Source organism: Equus asinus, chromosome 5 (genome assembly GCF_041296235.1).
Source record: "Equus asinus isolate D_3611 breed Donkey chromosome 5, EquAss-T2T_v2, whole genome shotgun sequence".
Classification (NCBI taxonomy): Eukaryota; Metazoa; Chordata; class Mammalia; order Perissodactyla; family Equidae; genus Equus; species Equus asinus.
The window spans coordinates 89,694,276-89,712,553 of NC_091794.1; the positions used below are offsets into that span (position 1 = coordinate 89,694,276).

General features: G+C 52.3%; 3 protein-coding genes across 4 annotated transcripts; 1 reads left to right on the forward strand and 2 right to left on the reverse strand.

The window, feature by feature from the left end:
• Window position 1: 1 nt before the first annotated feature.
• EIF3I (eukaryotic translation initiation factor 3 subunit I) lies at window positions 2-7,720 on the reverse strand. Of its 2 annotated transcripts, XM_014837925.3 has the most exons (11): window positions 6,959-7,720; window positions 6,773-6,865; window positions 5,376-5,463; window positions 5,003-5,068; window positions 3,897-4,046; window positions 3,687-3,814; window positions 1,522-1,632; window positions 1,314-1,403; window positions 922-995; window positions 301-393; window positions 2-173 (listed from the first exon to the last, which is right to left on the reverse strand). In XM_014837925.3, exons 1-11 carry the CDS (start codon window positions 6,959-6,961, stop codon window positions 92-94), a joined length of 978 nt encoding a protein of 325 aa, XP_014693411.1. In that variant the 5' UTR covers window positions 6,962-7,720; the 3' UTR covers window positions 2-91. The 2 variants fall into 2 exon arrangements, with proteins under 2 accessions (XP_014693411.1, XP_044626187.1); XM_044770252.2 differs by lacking the exon at window positions 6,959-7,720 and having other exon boundaries at window positions 6,589-6,865.
• On the forward strand, window positions 6,998-12,761 carry TMEM234 (transmembrane protein 234). The gene is made up of 5 exons (XM_014837929.3): window positions 6,998-7,096; window positions 7,437-7,588; window positions 8,332-8,398; window positions 11,630-11,722; window positions 12,001-12,761. The coding sequence occupies exons 1-5, from the start codon at window positions 7,081-7,083 to the stop codon at window positions 12,093-12,095; spliced, it is 423 nt and encodes a 140-aa protein (XP_014693415.3). The 5' UTR covers window positions 6,998-7,080; the 3' UTR covers window positions 12,096-12,761.
• On the reverse strand, window positions 12,756-17,962 carry DCDC2B (doublecortin domain containing 2B). Its single transcript, XM_014837922.3, has 10 exons — window positions 17,555-17,962; window positions 16,564-16,615; window positions 16,019-16,095; window positions 15,640-15,771; window positions 15,194-15,340; window positions 15,051-15,090; window positions 14,435-14,485; window positions 13,984-14,119; window positions 13,465-13,568; window positions 12,756-13,170 (listed from the first exon to the last, which is right to left on the reverse strand). The coding sequence occupies exons 1-10, from the start codon at window positions 17,818-17,820 to the stop codon at window positions 13,075-13,077; spliced, it is 1,101 nt and encodes a 366-aa protein (XP_014693408.1). The 5' UTR covers window positions 17,821-17,962; the 3' UTR covers window positions 12,756-13,074.
• Window positions 17,963-18,278: the final 316 nt, after the last annotated feature.

Below are 18,278 nucleotides of genomic sequence, written 5' to 3' on the forward strand. Positions count from 1 at the left end.
ATCTGACCAGAAACAATTTATTCCCAAACTGATTTACTTCTCATAGTCCAAAACTTTCCGGGAGCCTGGGCCCAGATGGAGATCCAGCTTCTTAAGCCTCAAACTCAAATTCAAAGTACTGTGGGTCGAAGTAGTGGATGCGGACATAACCATCTTCTCCGCCACTGCTGTAGCTGGAAAGAGAGAGCCAGGGACCAGTCAGATACCTGCTCTGGGGGAGGCAGGCCTGTGGGGCAGGGCATGGGAGAGGGGCGGAGACTGGACCTGGGCCGAGCTCAGCTCCCTTCCCTGGGGCCCTACCTCTTGCCATCAGGATGGAAGGCAACACTGTTTATAGGCCCGAAGTGGCCCTTGACTCTTCCAAACTCTTCTTCAAAGGCCAAGTGGAAGAACCTGGAGGAGAGAGAGTGGCGAGAAGGGACAGTTAATTCACTCCCCATGTCCTTCCAAAACACTCCTCCTACCACTTCCCAAATGCAAACTGTAAAGTGGGGAACCTGGGGTAGGGAGAAATGAAGGTGAACAAAATAAGATGAAGTTAGGGGAAGATTGGACCCAAATGTCTGCTTGACCTCCTTACTAGCTAACACCTCCTTACTATGTGCTGGACGGTGCTCTAAGAGCTTGACAAAAATGAACTCATTTATTTAATCTGTACAATCCTATGAGGTAAGTATATTTTTACTGTCCCCATCACACGGTCAAGGATAACTGGGCACAGAGAAATACAGTGATGTGTCTAGGGCCTCAGAGTGAGCCTGAGGGTTCATGCTCTTAACTGCCATATTGCACCCTTGTCACAGGAGGGCCACAAAGCTGGCTGCCGATGAAATAAGAGAAGTCTCCTCAGTTATGTGGTTTGTGTCCTTTATGAAGACACCCCATGAGGTCTGGGTTTAAGAGAGCTCCCTCTTCCTTTACCTGGCCTCAAACTTGCCAATCCTGGTGGAGGTTGTGGTTACATCCATGGCTTCCTGGCCACCACCCAGCACCACCTGAAAGGAAGAAGAAACTCTAGACAGGCCCAAAGGACACAGAAGTCCATTTTCTGTTTTTTCCCCCCACCCCATAAGCTTTTAAAATCTCCCATCCCAGACTGGGAGGCTACTGAGGGCAGGGGACAGATACTTCAGCTACCTCTTGCCCTGTCCCTTGGGACTTCCCAATCATCCAGCCTTGTCACTGTTCTGGGAATCTCCTCTCTGCCCGACACCATTCCCATCCCCGAGTTTGTATGTTAATTGCTAGACAAACATCTCGATCCTGAAAGCATTCGGAGGCTTCAGCAGGAAGCCCAGGTGGGCTTCCCTTACATGGTCATAGTTGGGAGAGAGAGCAGCTGAGTTGACAGGACGTTCTGTCCGGAAGGTCTTCTGGTGTTCAAGGGTTGTAGAGTCAAAGAGCTGGAGAGAGAAGGCAGGGGAAAAATCTGTAAAAGGAGCCTTGGTGGGGGAAGTCAAGGAAGATGAGAGCCATGCGGGGGGTGGGAGCAGCCCCGCCAGACCCCTTGTTTGGGCTCACCTTGGCTGTGTTGTCCTTGGAGGCAGTGACAAACATGGTCATGTCCCTGGATAACTGGATGTCATTGATCTGCCGGGAGTGCTCCTTAACGTTCACCAATACCTCTCCAGACTGGGGACGGAAGAGGGAGGCTCTGACCAGCCCGAACCCCCTGAGCCTCATTGCTTAGCCAGGTTTCTCGACTGCTTTTTGTCCCAGCACGGGGAGGGGAGGTCTGGGTTGGGACCGCGCAAGCCCAAGCATCCCCTGAATCAACATCTTCTCCCTCTCCCAAACCCAAGCCTACATCCTAACCTGGCCCATGCGTACAAATTTCATAAACACTGCTAGTCCACCTAGGAAAACACATGTTTATCATGATAAATCTATTCAACTACTAATTTGTCATCATATTATAAGGGGTTAGCAGTTTCCATTTATTCCTTGTTTCAGTGAATATTTATTGAATGGCTACTATTTGCCAAGCACTCAAACAACTTACTTCATTTAACCCTCACAACAATCCCATGTAGTGGGTATTTGAATGGAAATTTTAACAGGAAAAAACTAAGGTTCAGAGAGGTAGGGTGACTTCTGGGGATCACACGACTAGTAGGAGGCCGAGTGCCCGAGCCTGTCCCCCTTCCCTCCCAGGGTCTTGGTCACAGTCCACGAGGACTGCTGCGTGTCTGTCTTTCCTCAGGTCTCCTCAAAGGGCCATTTCGTCTCCTGATTTCCCTTCCCACTAAACAACCTGCTAGACTGTGCAGCACAGAGAGCAGAGTTTTAGAGTCTGCCCTTAAAAGTACTTCTCTGTGCTTCAGTTTATCTAGAAAACAAGATTACTAACAGCCCACGGCCCAGGCTCACGCTAAGGGTACTGAGACGGTGTCTTATTTGACTTTGTTGTGACAGCCATCTGGCCTATGCTCTGTAAACAGTTGTTACACGACTAAAAGGCCTTGAGCGCTGTGCCTCACATATAGTCGACCCTCAGAAAACTTTCATTTCCTTTCCTTAATTGTTTTTACCTATTCTGAGAGAAGGACGTATTTTTGTCTCCTCCATCAATTTGGACACATGGTAGGGATGTATCTGGCTTCTACATTTTGGGGAACAAGTACCAGCTTTGCAGTCAGGCCTGCCTGGGAGGCACAGATCAGCTCCATTATTTGCTGGCATCAAGCATTATTTATACCTTTGACCGTGGTTCCTGTTCCCTTCCTGTAGGTAGGCATGGTGACTAGTGAACCACGGTCAGTGCTTGCTGTGTGACTGGCTAACCTTTATGGTGTTCCATTCCAGCTTTCCCTAGAAACTCAGGCACCCAGCTCAGAAATCTGAGACAGCCTGGACTTGACCCCTTCCTTACCCCTCCATCTCATCAGTCACCCCTAGATATCTCTCGACTCTGTGAGGTACTCCACCATCCCCATGGCTACTTGCCTAGTTCAGGTCCATTTTCTAAATTATAGCTTGCAAAAGCTTTCTCAAGAGAAAATCTGATCATCAGTAAACATTTAAAGATTCTCTACTGTCTAAAGGAAAATCACAACTCCTTACCTCCTGACACTCAAAAAAATCTAGTCCCTGTCCACCTTCCCCAACACTGCATTCCAATACTAGACTCTTTCCTGAAGAATCCATATACTCTCTTAACTGAGTGCCTTTGCATGTGCTGTTCCTTTTGCCTGTGAAATGTCTTTTTCTTCCTGCTTGAAGCTCCATTTACTCTTCACGGCCTACTGTACATGCCAGCTCCTCTGTGACAAAGGGCACTTTCTGCACCTGGTTGAGACCTCTACGGTGGTCTCAATCTGACTCATGTGCTAGCCGTTTGTGAGTCTGTGTCCCCCGGGGCAGAGCCCACATCTGATTCACTACTTTGTAGTCAGAGCCCAGCACAGTGCCAGGTACTCAGTGGGGGCAGGAAAATGCTTAATTGTGATCATTATTAACATATCCTGAGTACTCTGTGACAAGTTTTTCAAACACCTGATGTCATTAGATCCTTGAAACATTTTATAGAAAACGGGCTCAGGGAAGTTATGTAACTTGCCCAAGATTACACAGCTAGGAAGTGGTGAAATCTGTATTTGAATCCAGCCCTTGCTCTTAACCACTGTGCCATCCTGCTTCTCGAAGGGAATCATTCTGGTCGGCTCAGGCCCCACCAAGCCCCTTACCTTGGCACTATACTGGTTGAGCTCTCCGCCCTCGTGGCCCGCGATGATACACTCCCCTAGGGGTCCCCAAACAGCACTGGTGATCTTGGAGTCGTTGCAGGGGATCTTCATGTAGGGCTCGTTGTTGTCTGTGTGGGGCAGCAGCTGTCAGGCCCTGGGCTCCGGAGTGGTACCCTTCAACTCAACCCCAGCCCTGGCCTCAGCCCTCACCGATCTGGCTCGGATCCCGCAGGTCAAAGAAGCTCACAAAGCACTGGTAGCCCATCTGCTTGTCCGTGGAGAACATGATGATGTTGCCCCCAAAGTCAAAACCACAGGTCCGGACAGCTGAATTGGTCTTGAGCAGGGCCAGCTGCTTCCCTGGGGGCAGGGAGAGTCTGGACTACCGCCTGCCCATTGCCATCACAGGGAGGACACTACCCCTGCCTATTGTCACATCTCACTGTTTCTCAGGCTCTAGTGACTCCAACCCACCACCTCCTCTTCCTCACTGCTAGGCTTTGGCTCGAGTCTCCCAGACCCTCCTCAGACCTCCTGCTCATGCGGCACTGCTCACAGTGGGCTGCAATATATCTGTTTCCCCCTCAGAATACGCTCCCCCACAGCAAAGGTCTTGCTCTAATTTCCCTGTGTCCCCAGTGCCCAGCATACACCCGGCATGGAATTGGGTGCTCAGTAAATATTTACTAAACAGAGCAGCTTAATAGGCTCCCCCGTCTTTAGTTTCAGTTCTTTCAATGCTCCCCACTGCTACCTGAGCTTGCTAAAACTAAACACAGACCACCATTCTTCCCTGCTCAGGGATCTCCACAGCATGCCAACTCCTACAGAACAAAGCTAAGCTCCTGAGTTTGGCACTCAAGGTCTGTTCTGGCCCTAGCCTGCCTCATCTTCTCCACTGACGAGCTATTTCATCCCTCAAGAAGCAGGAACTCCTGCCAGATCAGATGACCTGGACATGACACTTGCCATGCTTTCATTCCTGTATGTGCCAAAGTGATGACCTCTTTCTCATCCTTTAATCCCCAGCTCATATGACATTTACCTTGGGAAACCTTTCCGGGCTGCTTCCATCCCCCTGCCAGGCAGTCAGTTACTTGTCTCTGGCCTTCCACTGTGCTCTATGCTTCCTCTCCCATGGCTCATATCTCACTTGTAGTGCCTCTTTTCTCAACTGTCTTCCTTATTTTCTCATCTGTCTCTTGTTTCCTAGCTAGGAACCATCTCTGGCCTTATCTCTATTTCCCCAGAACCTGTTCACTTAGCACACTGTAAGTCCTCACTGTGTGCTGAAAAAGTGACTAACCCAGGCTTACCTGTTTCACAGTCCCAGAGACGACAGCTGTTGTCAGCCGAGCCAGTGAGGACATGCTTGGTGTCCCCTGAAGACGGTGTTAAGAAACATGACTAAGTTCTCCTGAAGCCTTATCCACCTGTCAGGTCAACTGAATCACTGCTCTGCTCAGCCCCAAAGAGCTTTTCTTCCTCTCTCTTATGTCAGAGGCTTCTAACCTCCTCATCCAGAACTGGAACTTGTCCTGAATGTTCCCCCAACCACTGAACAAAGGGAGTAGGAGGTTTCATTCTCTAGACCCACAATAGCACCCCAAACTCCCAACCTCCAATTCAGCAGCCTTTCCATTGCTGGCAGACCCTGGGAGCATAGACTCAGAGCAAACACAAGGATACAGTCAGCGTCCACACACCACACAGCTCCAGTATGGCCCATGTAGGTGCCCAGCCTCTCACCATTCACGGAGTACCATACGTTGACAATCTGGAGGAGTCAATGACAATGTGACAGGATGGGAACATCCCAGGCAGAGCAAGGGCCTCCTATTTCGCCCCAGGAACCCTCAGCAGCCTCTAGCTAGGCCAGATTCTGCTCTTTCCTGCTCATCTCTTGGGAAACGGCAGGTTGCTGGTAAAAAGACCAACTCCTGGATTCTTCTCCTTCCTGCAGGTAAGCAGCAGGGGAGTCAGGAGGCTTGCAAAAATGTCTCCATCTGCCACTGTCCCAGCCCTCCCCCAGACTCTTAAACCCTCGGAAGAATAAAAGGTCAAGTTGAGTGCCAGTCCAGAAAAACAGTAGTCTTGGTGTCCTGTCCAAGTGGGAGCAGGTGGTTGTAGGGAAGCCTGGATTCCAGTCCGTGCTCTGCCACTGTCTCACTGTATCATCTGAAATACAGTGCTTTCCCCCTCTGAACTTCAGTCTTCCCCTTTTACAGTCTTCTGCAAAATGGCCGTGACAATAATGCCACTTTCAAAGGGTAGCTGTGAGGCTCCAATAAAAGGATTAAGGAATTTGAAATATAAGTGACTAACATTAATTAGGCACTCATATGCACCAGGTACTGTGCTAAGCTCCTTACTCGAATGATCTCATTTAATCCTAAAGACAATCCCATGAGGGAGGTACTATCAGTACCCATATTTTACAAAAAGGGAAAGTTTAAGTTTAGAAAAGTTAAAGGACACGCTCAAAGTTGCATTGCTAGTGGATGCAGGGGTCAGGATTCAAATCAGGTATTTGGCCCCAGAGTGCCCACTTTTACCATTAGAGTTAACGTCATCCATATGAAGGTGCCTCAAAAGGCAGTACTGTGAGAGGCTGTTTACACTCAGTGAATGGCAGGATGGGGCCCAGAGGGACTGGCTGAAATGAGACCAAGGACACCTTTCTTAAGTCCTCTGTGTCCCTTGCCACCCAAGGATCAGCTTCCCCCTTCTAGAGGTGGTTTGTTCCCCTCTCCTGGTAGAATACTTTTGTTCTTCCCAGGAATGGTCTCCTCCTGGTTCCCTGAACGAGCTGACCCTAGTCCCCGTCCTCATTCCACAATGGTCTCAGTTTTCTTCTCCTCGGCTACTCCCTTCTTCTATCAACAACTGAGTTCTTTCTCACCTTTCCTGGTAGAATGCTCTGGCCCACCTACCCCCAGCATGGTCACTTCTCAGAATGGGGCGCTCTTTGGTTCCCCTCTCGCGGCAAAACTGGCTTGTCCACCCATCGCCCTGCCAGGATGAACTCGCCCCCTCCCGGGGCCCTCCGCGTGATCCCGCCAGCCCGCCCTCCGGCCGACGCTCACAGGGTCCTTGGCCACCGTGAAGAGGAGGTCTCCCTCGCGGTTGTACTTAATCTGCGTAATGGACCGCTCATGGCCCTGCAGCAAGATCGGCTTCTGTGGGGACAGGACGGGAGAGTCAGCGCCCAAAGTCGGCCCCTGCCCAGACCCGGACCCCTAGGGCAACACCCCCAAGTCAGTGGAACTTACCATCCCAGCGGTGACGCGAGGAGAGCGGCAACGTGAGTAGAACCGGAAGAAGCTTTGGGGCGGCTTCCGGATTCTGGGTCTCCGCCCCTTCGTTCCCGGAAGTGGAAGGGAGAGGCGTTGCCATGGCGGCGTCTCTCGGTGGGTAAGACGCCCAGCCCCTCCGTGGCTTCCCGCCCCTCTGTGGCCTTCCCGAGCCCCTCCTGGAGTTCATTTCCTGCTCCACTTCCACCCCCACCTATCCCCGGCCCTTGCTACAGCCCCTAACCCCGGGCTTCTGGATTCATCTCCCTGGCCCTCCGGGGTCTGTCCTACCCGCCAGTCGCACCCGGGGAGTCAGAGAGCGAAGGAGGGAGGCGGGGGCAGCTAGCTGGGGATGGGAGGCCTGGAGAGGGCCAGCAGGGATGGGCGGCCGGATGAGGGCTGGGCCCGGCGGGTGGCCATTTGGGGGTGGAGAGGGGTCACTCGCATCTCCATCCAGGGCAGGTGCTGGCCTTGGTGCTGGTGGCCGCTCTGTGGGGTGGCACCCAGCCGCTGCTGAAGCGGGCCTCCTCCGGCCTGCAGCAGGTCCACGAGCGGACCTGGGCCCGGCAGTTGCTGCAGGAGATGAAGACCCTCTTCTTGAATACTGAGGTGCGTCTGTGAAAGGCCCTTCTCTCGAGGGAGCCGCTAAGAATTGGGTCACTTGAGTCAAACAAGTCTGGGTCAGAATCTGCACCCCACCATTTACTCGCTAGAAGCTCATGGACAAGTCAGTTTCATCATCTGTAAAATGATAACCATTTTATAGGGCAGTTGTGAGGGCTAAGTGAAGTGAGTTACAGGGCCTAGTACATAATTAGTTCTCAATCTATGGCTGCTATTATTAATACTTTATTATTGTCATCCCCCCAATAGACCTTTCCAGAAGGAGGGTGTGGGGCTCAAATTGGCCCTGGGGAGGGAGGATAAGGGAGGATATGGAGAACTCCCTCTGATCCCAGTGCTGCCAGTCTGTGCTAGTGGGAAAGACAAGACACAGACACAACCACCTCTCAGGGCTAAGGGCTATGGAGAGGTGCAGATAGTTCAGAGGAGGGAGGCTGGAGCTAGGGGACTTGGGAAAAGCTTCTTGGAGGGAGCGACAGTTGGCACTCAGGGACTTGCAGGATGGGCGGCATGGGAACTAGGAGGGCTGAGGGAGAGGGCGTTCAGGACAAAGGCATGGAGTTCAGTCAGTAACTTTCCCTCTGCCCTGGGAGGGTCCTTTTCAGAAGGCTTAGCGCTCCCTGGGCCCTTGTAGCTACCCCGTCCTCCAAGGAAAGGCATATCTAGAAGCTCAGACAGTGCTGCTCAGTCAAGCAATCACACTGACTGCAGATTTCGTCTGTTTCCAGTACCTGATGCCCTTTTTCCTCAACCAGTGTGGTTCCCTTCTCTACTACCTCACCTTGGCCTCAACAGGTGGGTCTCTGGCTTAGAACTGCTATGCTTGGTGGTGGAGGCCACCTGGAAGAGTCACTTTGGGGAGGGAGCCTGAAACACCTCATTCCCAGGAGTGAGGGCGAGCCCACTGTCCCTGGTTCGCTCTGTGCCCTCTTCTCTGAGCAGTAGGGGCACAGTGGGCTGGCTATGAGTACGCTGTCAGGCACGAGGGTTGGTTTGAAGCCTGACAGTCGTGGGCAGCAGCAGCAGAAGAAGGAAGGTTCACCTTGCTGTGTCGAGGGCTGGCTTTGACGCTTTTGCTTCCACTGCGTGGTACCTGCTTGACCTTGAGCATGTCCCTTATTTGAACCTTATTTGGTTTTATACAATTGGCCTCCCAGCATTGAGAGGATTAAATTCAGTGTATGAGAAGCATCTAGCAGGGTAGCTGGTGCACACTATAGGAGCCCAATAAATATAAATTTCCTTTCCCCCATTGTTTGTTGACTGCCCTCTACTACATCAGATACTGTGCTAGTTTTACACATTGTATTGAATTCTCAACATGACCCTGTGAAGCAGACATGATTATCTCCATGTAGGAGATGAAGTTACAAAACTATGGGCAGCTTATTTCGTCTCTAAGTCCCACAGCATGTCAGTGCAGAAGGGTTTGAACTCATCTTACTTAAAGATTATGCTCTTGAACTTTGCTGTGAGAAGTCCCCCTGTGGTGGCTTCACCGCCCCTGGAGTCTCATCCACACCCCCCGGGGACTTGAAGAGAGTTTGGGCTCCAAATAGCTCTGGGGAGCCCCTCAGAGGCCATGGAAGGGCAAGGGGCTAGGCCAGCCTCCAGACCTACCACCTCAGCTTCAACTAGAGTCACTCCACTTTCATCTCTTTTATATTTTGGGCTTCTCGTGAGACTTCATTTAAAAGAAAGTTTGAAAGCCTTGGGCTCTCCCTGCTGTCCGAGAATGCTGAACCCTCTGGCCAGCTGACTGCAGTTAGCCATTTACCAAGTTTTGAGCCAGTGGCAATTTTAGGATCCTGTTATCTCATCACCTACTTTGCCTCTGTCTTTTACCATCCACCCATTCTAATAATCAGAACAGTGGTCACTATTTATTCAGCATCTACTTTAGCCAGAGACTAATACATGCATTATCGTTTTTCATCTCGCAACAACCCTGTTGGAAGGAGATGCTGTTATCTTGCTCTGGCTGTTTTACCTTTGGGGAGCAGGCTCGGAGTGTTTGAATGACCTAGCCGAGACTATATAGGGAAACCCAGCTCTGCGTCTCCAAGGCTCTTGCTCTTCCATTGCCCCATGCTGCTTCCCTCCCCCATCTGCTGTTGTAAACCAGTGGTTAGCAGCCACAGCATTCAACAGAAAGTGCGTAAGCTTAACAAAGCAGCTCTGAGTAGGTAGGAGTTGCGTCAGTTTCTTGGATGGGTAATGCCAGCCATGGGGGAGCCTCGCAGGGGAGGAGGAGCAAGACAGTTCTGTGAGGCAGGTGAGGCCTCGGAGTGCTGGGAAAGAATGTGTTGAGGAGCGAACAGGAGCATCCTGGTGTGCCTGGCAGTTAGGAGTCTTGTAAACAAGTAACTCAGCTCCTGACGTATCCATTAGTTTTTTTGTTTTTGTTTTTTCGGTATGTGTATGATAAGAACACTTAACATGAGATCTACCTTCTTAAATTTTAAGTGTACAGAAATTAAATGTAATACATCTTAAGTTCACAGAGTTCTTAGCTCTATTAGTCTTTTTCAAGTCTGCTTATTGCGAGTTAATCACTCCTAGGCTCTGGTGACCTCTACATAAGGCCCAGCCCTGTGGGGCCTGTCCTGCACAGGTACCCGGCCGCCTACTTCTGACATTTTTTTCTTGTCTTTTCACTCCGTAAGGCCCAAGCCTGAGCTGAAACAGAAACAAAATGCACTTCCCCTGCTCCTTTTTTTTTTTTTTGGAGGAAGATCAGCCCTGAGCTAACTACTGCCAATCCTCCTCTTTTTGCTGAGGAGGACTGGCCCTTAGCTAACATCCGTGCCCATCTTCCTCTACTTTATATGTGGGATGCCTACCACAGCATGGCTTGCCAAGCAGTGCCATGTCCACACCTGGGATCTGAACCAGCGAACCCTGGGCTGCCGAAGTAGAACATTTGCACTTAACCACTGCGCCACCAGGCCGGCCCCCCCACCTGCTCTTTTGGTTTGTCCATATCCATTTAGTTCAGTAAGGGCACAGCCTTGGGAGTCAGGCAGGCCTTGGTTTAAATCTTCAATTTGCCTTAATTTATGTGACTTCTTTGAGCCTTTGTTTTCTTTATCTATGCAAAATGATGCTAGTGCTCTTCTTGCAGTGTTGTTATGAAGATTAAATGAGATATGTACACAAAGCACCCAGCACATAAAATGAGCTTAATAAACAGGAGCTGTGCGTGGTATTACTGCAGTCATCCTGCTGCATCCTTTGGGCTTTGGGTGCCTGCCTGTCTGGATGTCCTTGAGATCTCAGGAACTCTCTTTTTTTTTTTGAGGAAGATTAGCCCTGAGCTAACATCCGTGCCCATCTCCCTCTACTTTATATGTGGGACGCCTGCCACAGCATGGCATGCCAAGCAGTGCCATGTCTGCAGCTGGGATCCGAACTGGCGAACCCCGGGCCTCTGAAGCAGAATGTGTGAACTTAATTACTGCACCACTGGCTGGCCCCAACAGGAGGTCTCTTTGAGTGCAAAGACCTCATCCTTACAGAAAACCAGGGTGGTTCCAGCCTTTGTAGTTCAGGTCTTCATGCTGTACTTCTGAGGGAGCATGGAATTTGGAGTCAGGAGACCTGGGTTTGAAAGCTGAGCTTTGCTGTCACCTCTTCTGGGAAATGGAGTCCTGAGATATTTTTTTAAAGGTTGCCTTGGGGCCGGCCTGGTGGCATAGTGGTTAAGTTCATGTACTCTACTTCGGTGGCCCAGGGTTTGTGGGGGTTCAGATCCCAGGTGTGGAGCTACACATCACTCATCAAGCCATGCTGTGGCAGCATCCCACATACAAAATAGAGGAAGACTGGCACAGACGTTAGCTCAGTGACAATCTTCCTCAAGCAAAAAGACGAAGAGTAGCAACAGATGTTAGCTCAGGGCCAATTTTCCTCACCAAAAAAATCAATAAAATAAATAAAAGGCTGCCTTGATAATGAAATGAAAGTGTTTTGTGCTTAGAAAGGCATTTTTGCATCTCAGAGATTCTTTTCACTCTGATCACTCAGATCTGACCCTAGCTGTGCCCATCAGTAACTCTCTGGCCATCGTCTTCACACTGATTGTTGGCAAGGTCCTTGGAGAAGATATTGGTGGTAAACGTAAGTCAGGCCACTGCAAGCGCGGAAAGCAGCTACTTGGGCCTTGCCACCCCTCCTTTAGTCCTTTCCCAAAGCCATCTCCCAAGGGCGGGGGAGGAGAGGACTTCCCCCATCCTGCCCCTTTCCTCTGCAGCTCTCCTGCTTCCTTGGGGCCATCAGAGTTCCCTTCCCTGGGGCCGTCTGGGGACAGACCCAATCCGAGCCCTTCCCTCAGCCCTGCACCAGCTCCTCCTGACACGGCTGGGCTCAGAGCCCCTCATTTCTGCCCATCCTCCCAGGAGCATTCGCAGGCATTGTGCTCACCATGGCAGGAATCACACTCTGCATCACAAGCTCGGTGAGCAAGACCCAGAGGCACCCATCTACCCTTTGAGTGGGCCGATACCTCCCTCCAGCTCTGCTGTCTCCAGGAAGCCCCTGGGCCATGAGGTGCAGGCAGTGAGCAGAGGGACCTAGCACTTCCCCCTGAGCCTCAGCTTCCTCGTCTCTTACGGGAATAACAGCTACCTCGTGGATCACAATAAGAGAACAAGAGTGAGAGGATTTTGGAACTTTCAAGTGCTGTTCAATGTCTAGGATTTAGCACAAGAGACTTCACACTTACCCTCAGCAACCTTTCTGCCTCAGCAGCTCTCTTCCTGCTGTCATGTCAGGCCACTAAGGCCCTAGCCCAGCCACTGTTACTATGGCCTGATCTGGACTATCACAGCAGCAGGGTTGATGGACTGCAGAATCCCTGCTGCATGGAGAGGGCCAGCTTGGTTCTTTGAGCCAGAAATGCAAACAGGAGGCCTCCAGGGCTCAGAGAGCATGCTGGCTGAAGGGAGAACTGAGGGGAAGAAGGCGCACTAGAATGGCAGATGTAAGGGAGAGAGCCGTCTGTCAGCCTTGCCTGTCCCACCCATGCGGTGGGTGGAAAGCCTCAACTGCCCGCCCCTCTCACACTCCTCTGAGTCCCAACACTGCCTAACTCCAGCATGTGGCGCGATGCCTAGCTAATAGTAGCCTGTAATAAATCTGTGGTAAACAGACAGAGGTTACTAAGTATTCTTTTATTGTCACAGACCCACTCCCAAGTTTGTGGTCTCTCCCTGTTGTTCAGTTGGTTACTCCTTTCTCTGGCCAGAGAACCCCATAAGGAAATGGCCTTGGTGGCTAGGGCTGCTCTGCTCAGAAGAAAGGAAGACGAGGCTGTGGATTTAGGAGCAGAAGAGTGGGAGGGGCTGAGGGGACTGCAGTGTACCCTGTGAGCCCAGGGGAGGTGCTGGTTCCTGGAGAACAGGCTGCTGGAGGCTGAGGATAAAAGGTGGCTGCAGAGTGGTGTCCCTAGTTCCTGGCTGAGCTGCTGGCTCTCAAGATGGCGGAGCAGGGGCTGAGGCTGAGATAGCTGCCCCAGCCCCAGGCAGGTTTTCCAGGGACAGGTCCTCTTCCACTATCTGTGCTGCCCTCTGGAGGAGGCGAAGGCCGTACAGAATGGAGCCATTAGCATCCCATGGCCAGCCTCCAGCCTCAGCAGCAGTTTTCCACCCCCAGGGAAGGAAGAGACTTGAGAAATTAGAGTCTGCCCTCTCATTTAACAAGGTAGGAAGTTGGGTTCTGAGATGTCAGGAGGGGGGCAGCTGAGATGGGCTCCGATCTGCTCATAGTCACAAGGAGGAAGAACTGCTCCTGGGACCCAGGGCCGCCAGTTTCCAGCTCAGAATTCTTCCTGTCCCAACATACTGCTTCCAGCCCCAGCCCACCTGATCCAAGGGTTCCTCTGTCCAGGTGTCTTCATCATCTGCTACTTCCTGGGCCCCTGCCGTCTCCTTCCTTGGGTGGGAAGCCCTGTACACTCCCTTGACTCCTGATGAGGGGGGCAACATCGGCTGATGCCCTGGCTGAGGAGCCCTCAGCATTCTTTCCTCTGACCTTCTTAGCAGCCCCCTCCCCTGCCCTGCCCTTGCTCCGCATTCCCCTTACCTCGGAGGAGGGCAGGATAGTTCAGAGGCAGGCCTTTGGCCCCATCCCATCCCTTCCAGATCCCACCCCTGAAGTTTTGTTGCTTTGAGTTGCCATGTGCTTCTTTCCAAAAGCCAAGTCCTTGTGAGGAGCAAGGGGCTGGGTATACACATGAAGGAGTAGGAGACGGTTGTGCTGAGGTCAGGCCAGCTCTGTACTGGGGCATTCTGTCCCCAGGGACCTCCCCCAAACAGCAGGGACCATTCTGTGTGTCTGTCAGAGGGTGGCTGAGAAGGACCTGAGTCCCAGGGTCTCCTCACCTGATGGAAATGAGAGAGTGGGGAGTATACTGCTTGGCTGAATAGCCTGCTGGGGTCTGGCATGGAAAGCAGATGGCTCAATTTGGCTTGATTCCTTTGGAGAGGGCTGGGTTGCCTGTGCCCTGTGACCATGGGCCTGTAGAGAGGACACCGGGCTTGGGCCATGAGTGCTGACGGTTCTTTTTTATTTTTATTTTTTTTTTGAGGAAGATTAGCCCTGAGCTAACTGCTACCAATCCTCCTCTTTTTGCTGAGGAAGACTGACCCTGAGCTAACATCCGTGCCCATCTTCCTCTGCTTTATATGTGGGACACCTACCACAGCATGGCTTGCCATGTGGTGCCATGTCGGCACTCGGGATCCAAACCAGCGAACCCCAGGCCGCCAAAGCAGAAGGTGAAAACTTAACTGCTGCACCACCAGGCCGGCCCCGAGTACTGGCTGTTCTTACCTTCTCTCCTCCAGTAGTCCAGGCTTGAACCGCCCCTGGTGCCTGTGGGAGCTTGGGAGAGAAGATGCCATCCATCTTCATAGCCTGCATCCTCCCTCCCTGCTCCCTTGTCCCATCAGGCTGCCTTATCCAGGGACAAGCAGCTGGTGCCTGGCACTCAGGATGCCCACTGAAACCAGGCCGTGTCCCCCAAACCCCCACCTGATGCTCACTGGCTCATCTCTTGGGAGGGCTCAGGCCTGTGATAAAATGGGGTACTGATAAGCTCCGCTGGACTCCGCTATGCCAAATATGCCAGTTCTCTCTCCCAGCATCCAACCTGCCAAGAAGGCATTAGGTCTACCAACTCAGAGTCCTGAAGATCTTCCTAGAGCCTGGATGAGCTGGCTTTCAAACGAGGCTCTGTTCTGGCCCCTGCCACTCAATAACTGTGTCACCTTGAACAAATTACTTCACTCCTTTGTACTTCATCTCTCCTCTAGAAAACAGGAATAATAATCTCTGTTTCATAAGAGTATTGAGAGGATGCAGTGAGGTAAGGTCAGAGCCTGAGCTGGAGGAGTCAGCCCGTCATTCCCCTTCCTTCCCACCACCCACGGCCCCCTGCATCACCTACCCGCTGCTTGTGGGCCCTAGACTTCGGGTCTGGGGGATGCCTGCAACGAAAAAAGAAAGGCTTGTAGTGGGCAGAGAAGGACATGGAGTCTGGGTGGCTTCCTCTGCTCTAACCCACTACCCCTCCACCTCACACATACATACCAGCAGCCCCTGGGCAGTGAGGGGCTGGGCACCAGCAGCTCCAGATAGGGGAGGGCCTTGAACTCATCCTCTCCGACAGCCACATAGTAATGGCCACTCACCAGAGCCTCCCCCGCTGACAGTGGGAGCCCCTCCAGGGTGTAAAGTCTGGGAGAGAGAGGTGAGCAGATAAGGGCCGGTGGACAAGATTGCCTCTTCATATTCGGCAGACTGTGAGGGGGTGGGTACCGCTCTTCCAAGGTACCCTGTGGCCGCTGACCCTCTGGGCACTAGACGAGTCACCTAGGCTCTGGGGGCTGGGCTGGCGGGGTCTCTCCCTGTGGCATAGAAGAAAGTCTCATTCGGAGAAACTTGCTTTCCTTTTGCCTTTTCATCCTCTGGGAGAGCTGAAACCAGGAGGAGGCTCCCTTTGGGGACTTGTGGGCCTCCCCAGTCCCCCTACTCACTTGCACACAGCACCGCTTTGCAACTTGACCTTCTCGGCCAGGAGCTTCAACACCGTTTCCCAGTCCTTGCTGGCAGCCCAGGACAGCTTCAGGCTAAATGGGGGACTTAACAGGTCCCCATTCCTGAACACACTGGGACAAAGAACAGCCTGGTAAGGAGATAGGTCCCCAGGACTCCCTACGTGTGAGAGGAAGAAGGGTGGCACAGGGCCAGAAGATGGTCCAAGAACCAGTGCGTTGGTCCATTTTTACCCATCAAGCATGTTGGACTTTTTATATTCCCACCAGTGACCAGAGGCTCCTGGAACAAACCCACCCATGTTTTCTGGGTCTCACTGAAACGAAAATCTATCCCCTTCTCCCTGATCCCCACACTCACTGGATACAGCAGGGAGAACCTGCAGGTAGCCGGCATCCAAGGGCCCCATCACAGGAGTGGTGAGTCACGGGAGGTCCCTGAAACCCAAGTCAGGGCCCCAAATCAGGAGAGAGTTGAGCCCTTTGGTTAAGGGTGGGTTAGTCCAAGGTAGGTGGGGTGAGGCAGAGGAACCAGACTGGGGCAGGAGAGGGGGCAAGAGGGATGAGACTGGTCATACCTTTCACCGAAGGGTGCTTCTCCCTCCTCTAAGTGACATTCTAACCACCCCCTGCCCCCATGTGTGTTTTACAGCTTCCTCTTTCCTTTGGGGACCAAAGCCTGGAGATAAAGCAAAAGGCTGGAAAAGGAGCAAGGGATAGTGTCTTGAAATCCTGCAACCCAGGAAGGATAGCAGCTGGCTCTAGGATGGGTGTGAATGCCCCCATAGAACTGGCAGACCATGCTGTTCCCAGGGCCCCTGACTTCCCAGATCAAATTGGGGGCAATCCCAGGACGGGTGGGAAGACAGGGCTGGGGGCTGGCCTCCCCCAGGCCCCAGGACTCACTGGTAGTCTGCTGCTCTTCCCACCTGGATCCTTCCCTCCAGGGGGTACATAGCTGAAAGGACAGATAGGTCACAAGTCATCTTGGGGAACCTGGGGCCTCAACAGCCCGGTAGCTGCCAGAGTGTGGGGCAGCAGCCCAGCTCACCAAGTATCCCTTCCCATTGCAATAGTCTCAGTCATCTCAGTCCAGAACCAGATGCTGGCACTTGAACCTACCTTAGGGCACTGGGTCAGGCTGAACATCCAGACTGTAGTCTCAGATACAAACCATAAGATTAAAGGTCGAGACACTAGTTCATTAAGCATCCTGCTGTATCCCAGGAATTTTCTCATTCATGAGGTAGGTGGTTTTATCTAATTTTGTGTGAGACTGAAAGTTAAGTGATTCACTTAAAGTAACACAGAGAAGTGGCAGAGCCCAGATTCTAAGTCTATCTCGCTCCCAACCCCTTGCACCTTGTTACGGTAAGCAACCTCAGCTGAGAGCAGAGTAGGACCTGGAGGCCAGATCTGAGCTGGAAGCTCAGGTACTCAAATTCTTCTTCTACCATTTCGGAAGGCACAGCCCCACCCTGAAAAGGGGATGACCCAGCCTAACGGAGAGCATGGGACGCCTAAACACAGCAGGGAGGAAGTGATGGGGGGAAGTAGTATATGGTGGCGGTGGTAGGGGATCCAATCAAGAAGAGCCTTTGGAAAAAGGGTCAAATCTGCCTCCTTCCCACAGCCTGGTCCTGGCTATGACGGACATCAACACCAGCATCAGACTTCAATAGTGGCTCATCTTTGTTACTTGGGTACTCTTACGTGGTTACTTAATGTCTTGATTTTCCCTTCTAAAGAATGAGGGTGAAACCACCCCTTCCATACGGTTGCTGTATCCCATGAGGTAATGTATAAAGTGCTCATATGAACGAGTAAGTTTAAACATGTGCCATTGCTATTGCTCTCCCCTCCCTCCCTCAGCTGTGACCAGCCCCAGCCCACTCACTGGAGCTTGCGGAATCGTTCGAAGCCAGCAGCCACATACTGCCCTCCGTTCTGCAGGTCTGCCAGGTCGGTGACGGGGTGGCCATGACAGGGTGTATAGAGGGCGCGCACAGCCAGTGGGGCCTGCACAACTGATGTCACCTCACAGAGGAAGGCATCCAAGGTGGGGAAGCGGCGTTGGGTCACCACCAGCCGGCGGCCTGGGGAGAAAGAGTCCCCATTCCGGTACACTACTACTCTCTTGGCCGCTGAACTCCCACTCGCCATACTATGTCCTCAGCTAGAGACGCAGAGCTGTTGCCAGGCAACTAAGGCAGGGCTGGGAGCAGTGCCAGTCAGAGGCGGAGTCCTGCTCTCTCACCCAGGAAGGCAGGGAGAGCCTCTGGCAGGAGCATCTGTCTGTCTCAGGGTCTCATCCAATCTGCTCCTGGTGGGGCCTCACAAGAGCACGGCGGTTGTGATCACTATATATGAAGGAAGACCCTGGGGCTCAGGGAGGGGGAGTGACAGAGATCACACCGAAACACGGATGTTCCAATGCTGGTGGAGGGAGGGATTCTCAGAGCCTCCCTGTCACTCCGCAGTCCAAGGGCTGAGATCAAAGGAGGACCAACTTTGGGGGTGATCCCCAAGGATGGCTAGTATACTCCTGGGCCGTGGCTCCCAGCCAGCTCTGGGGAAAATGCCCAGGCCAATAGGAGGCGAACAGGAAGGCCCAGAGTCTG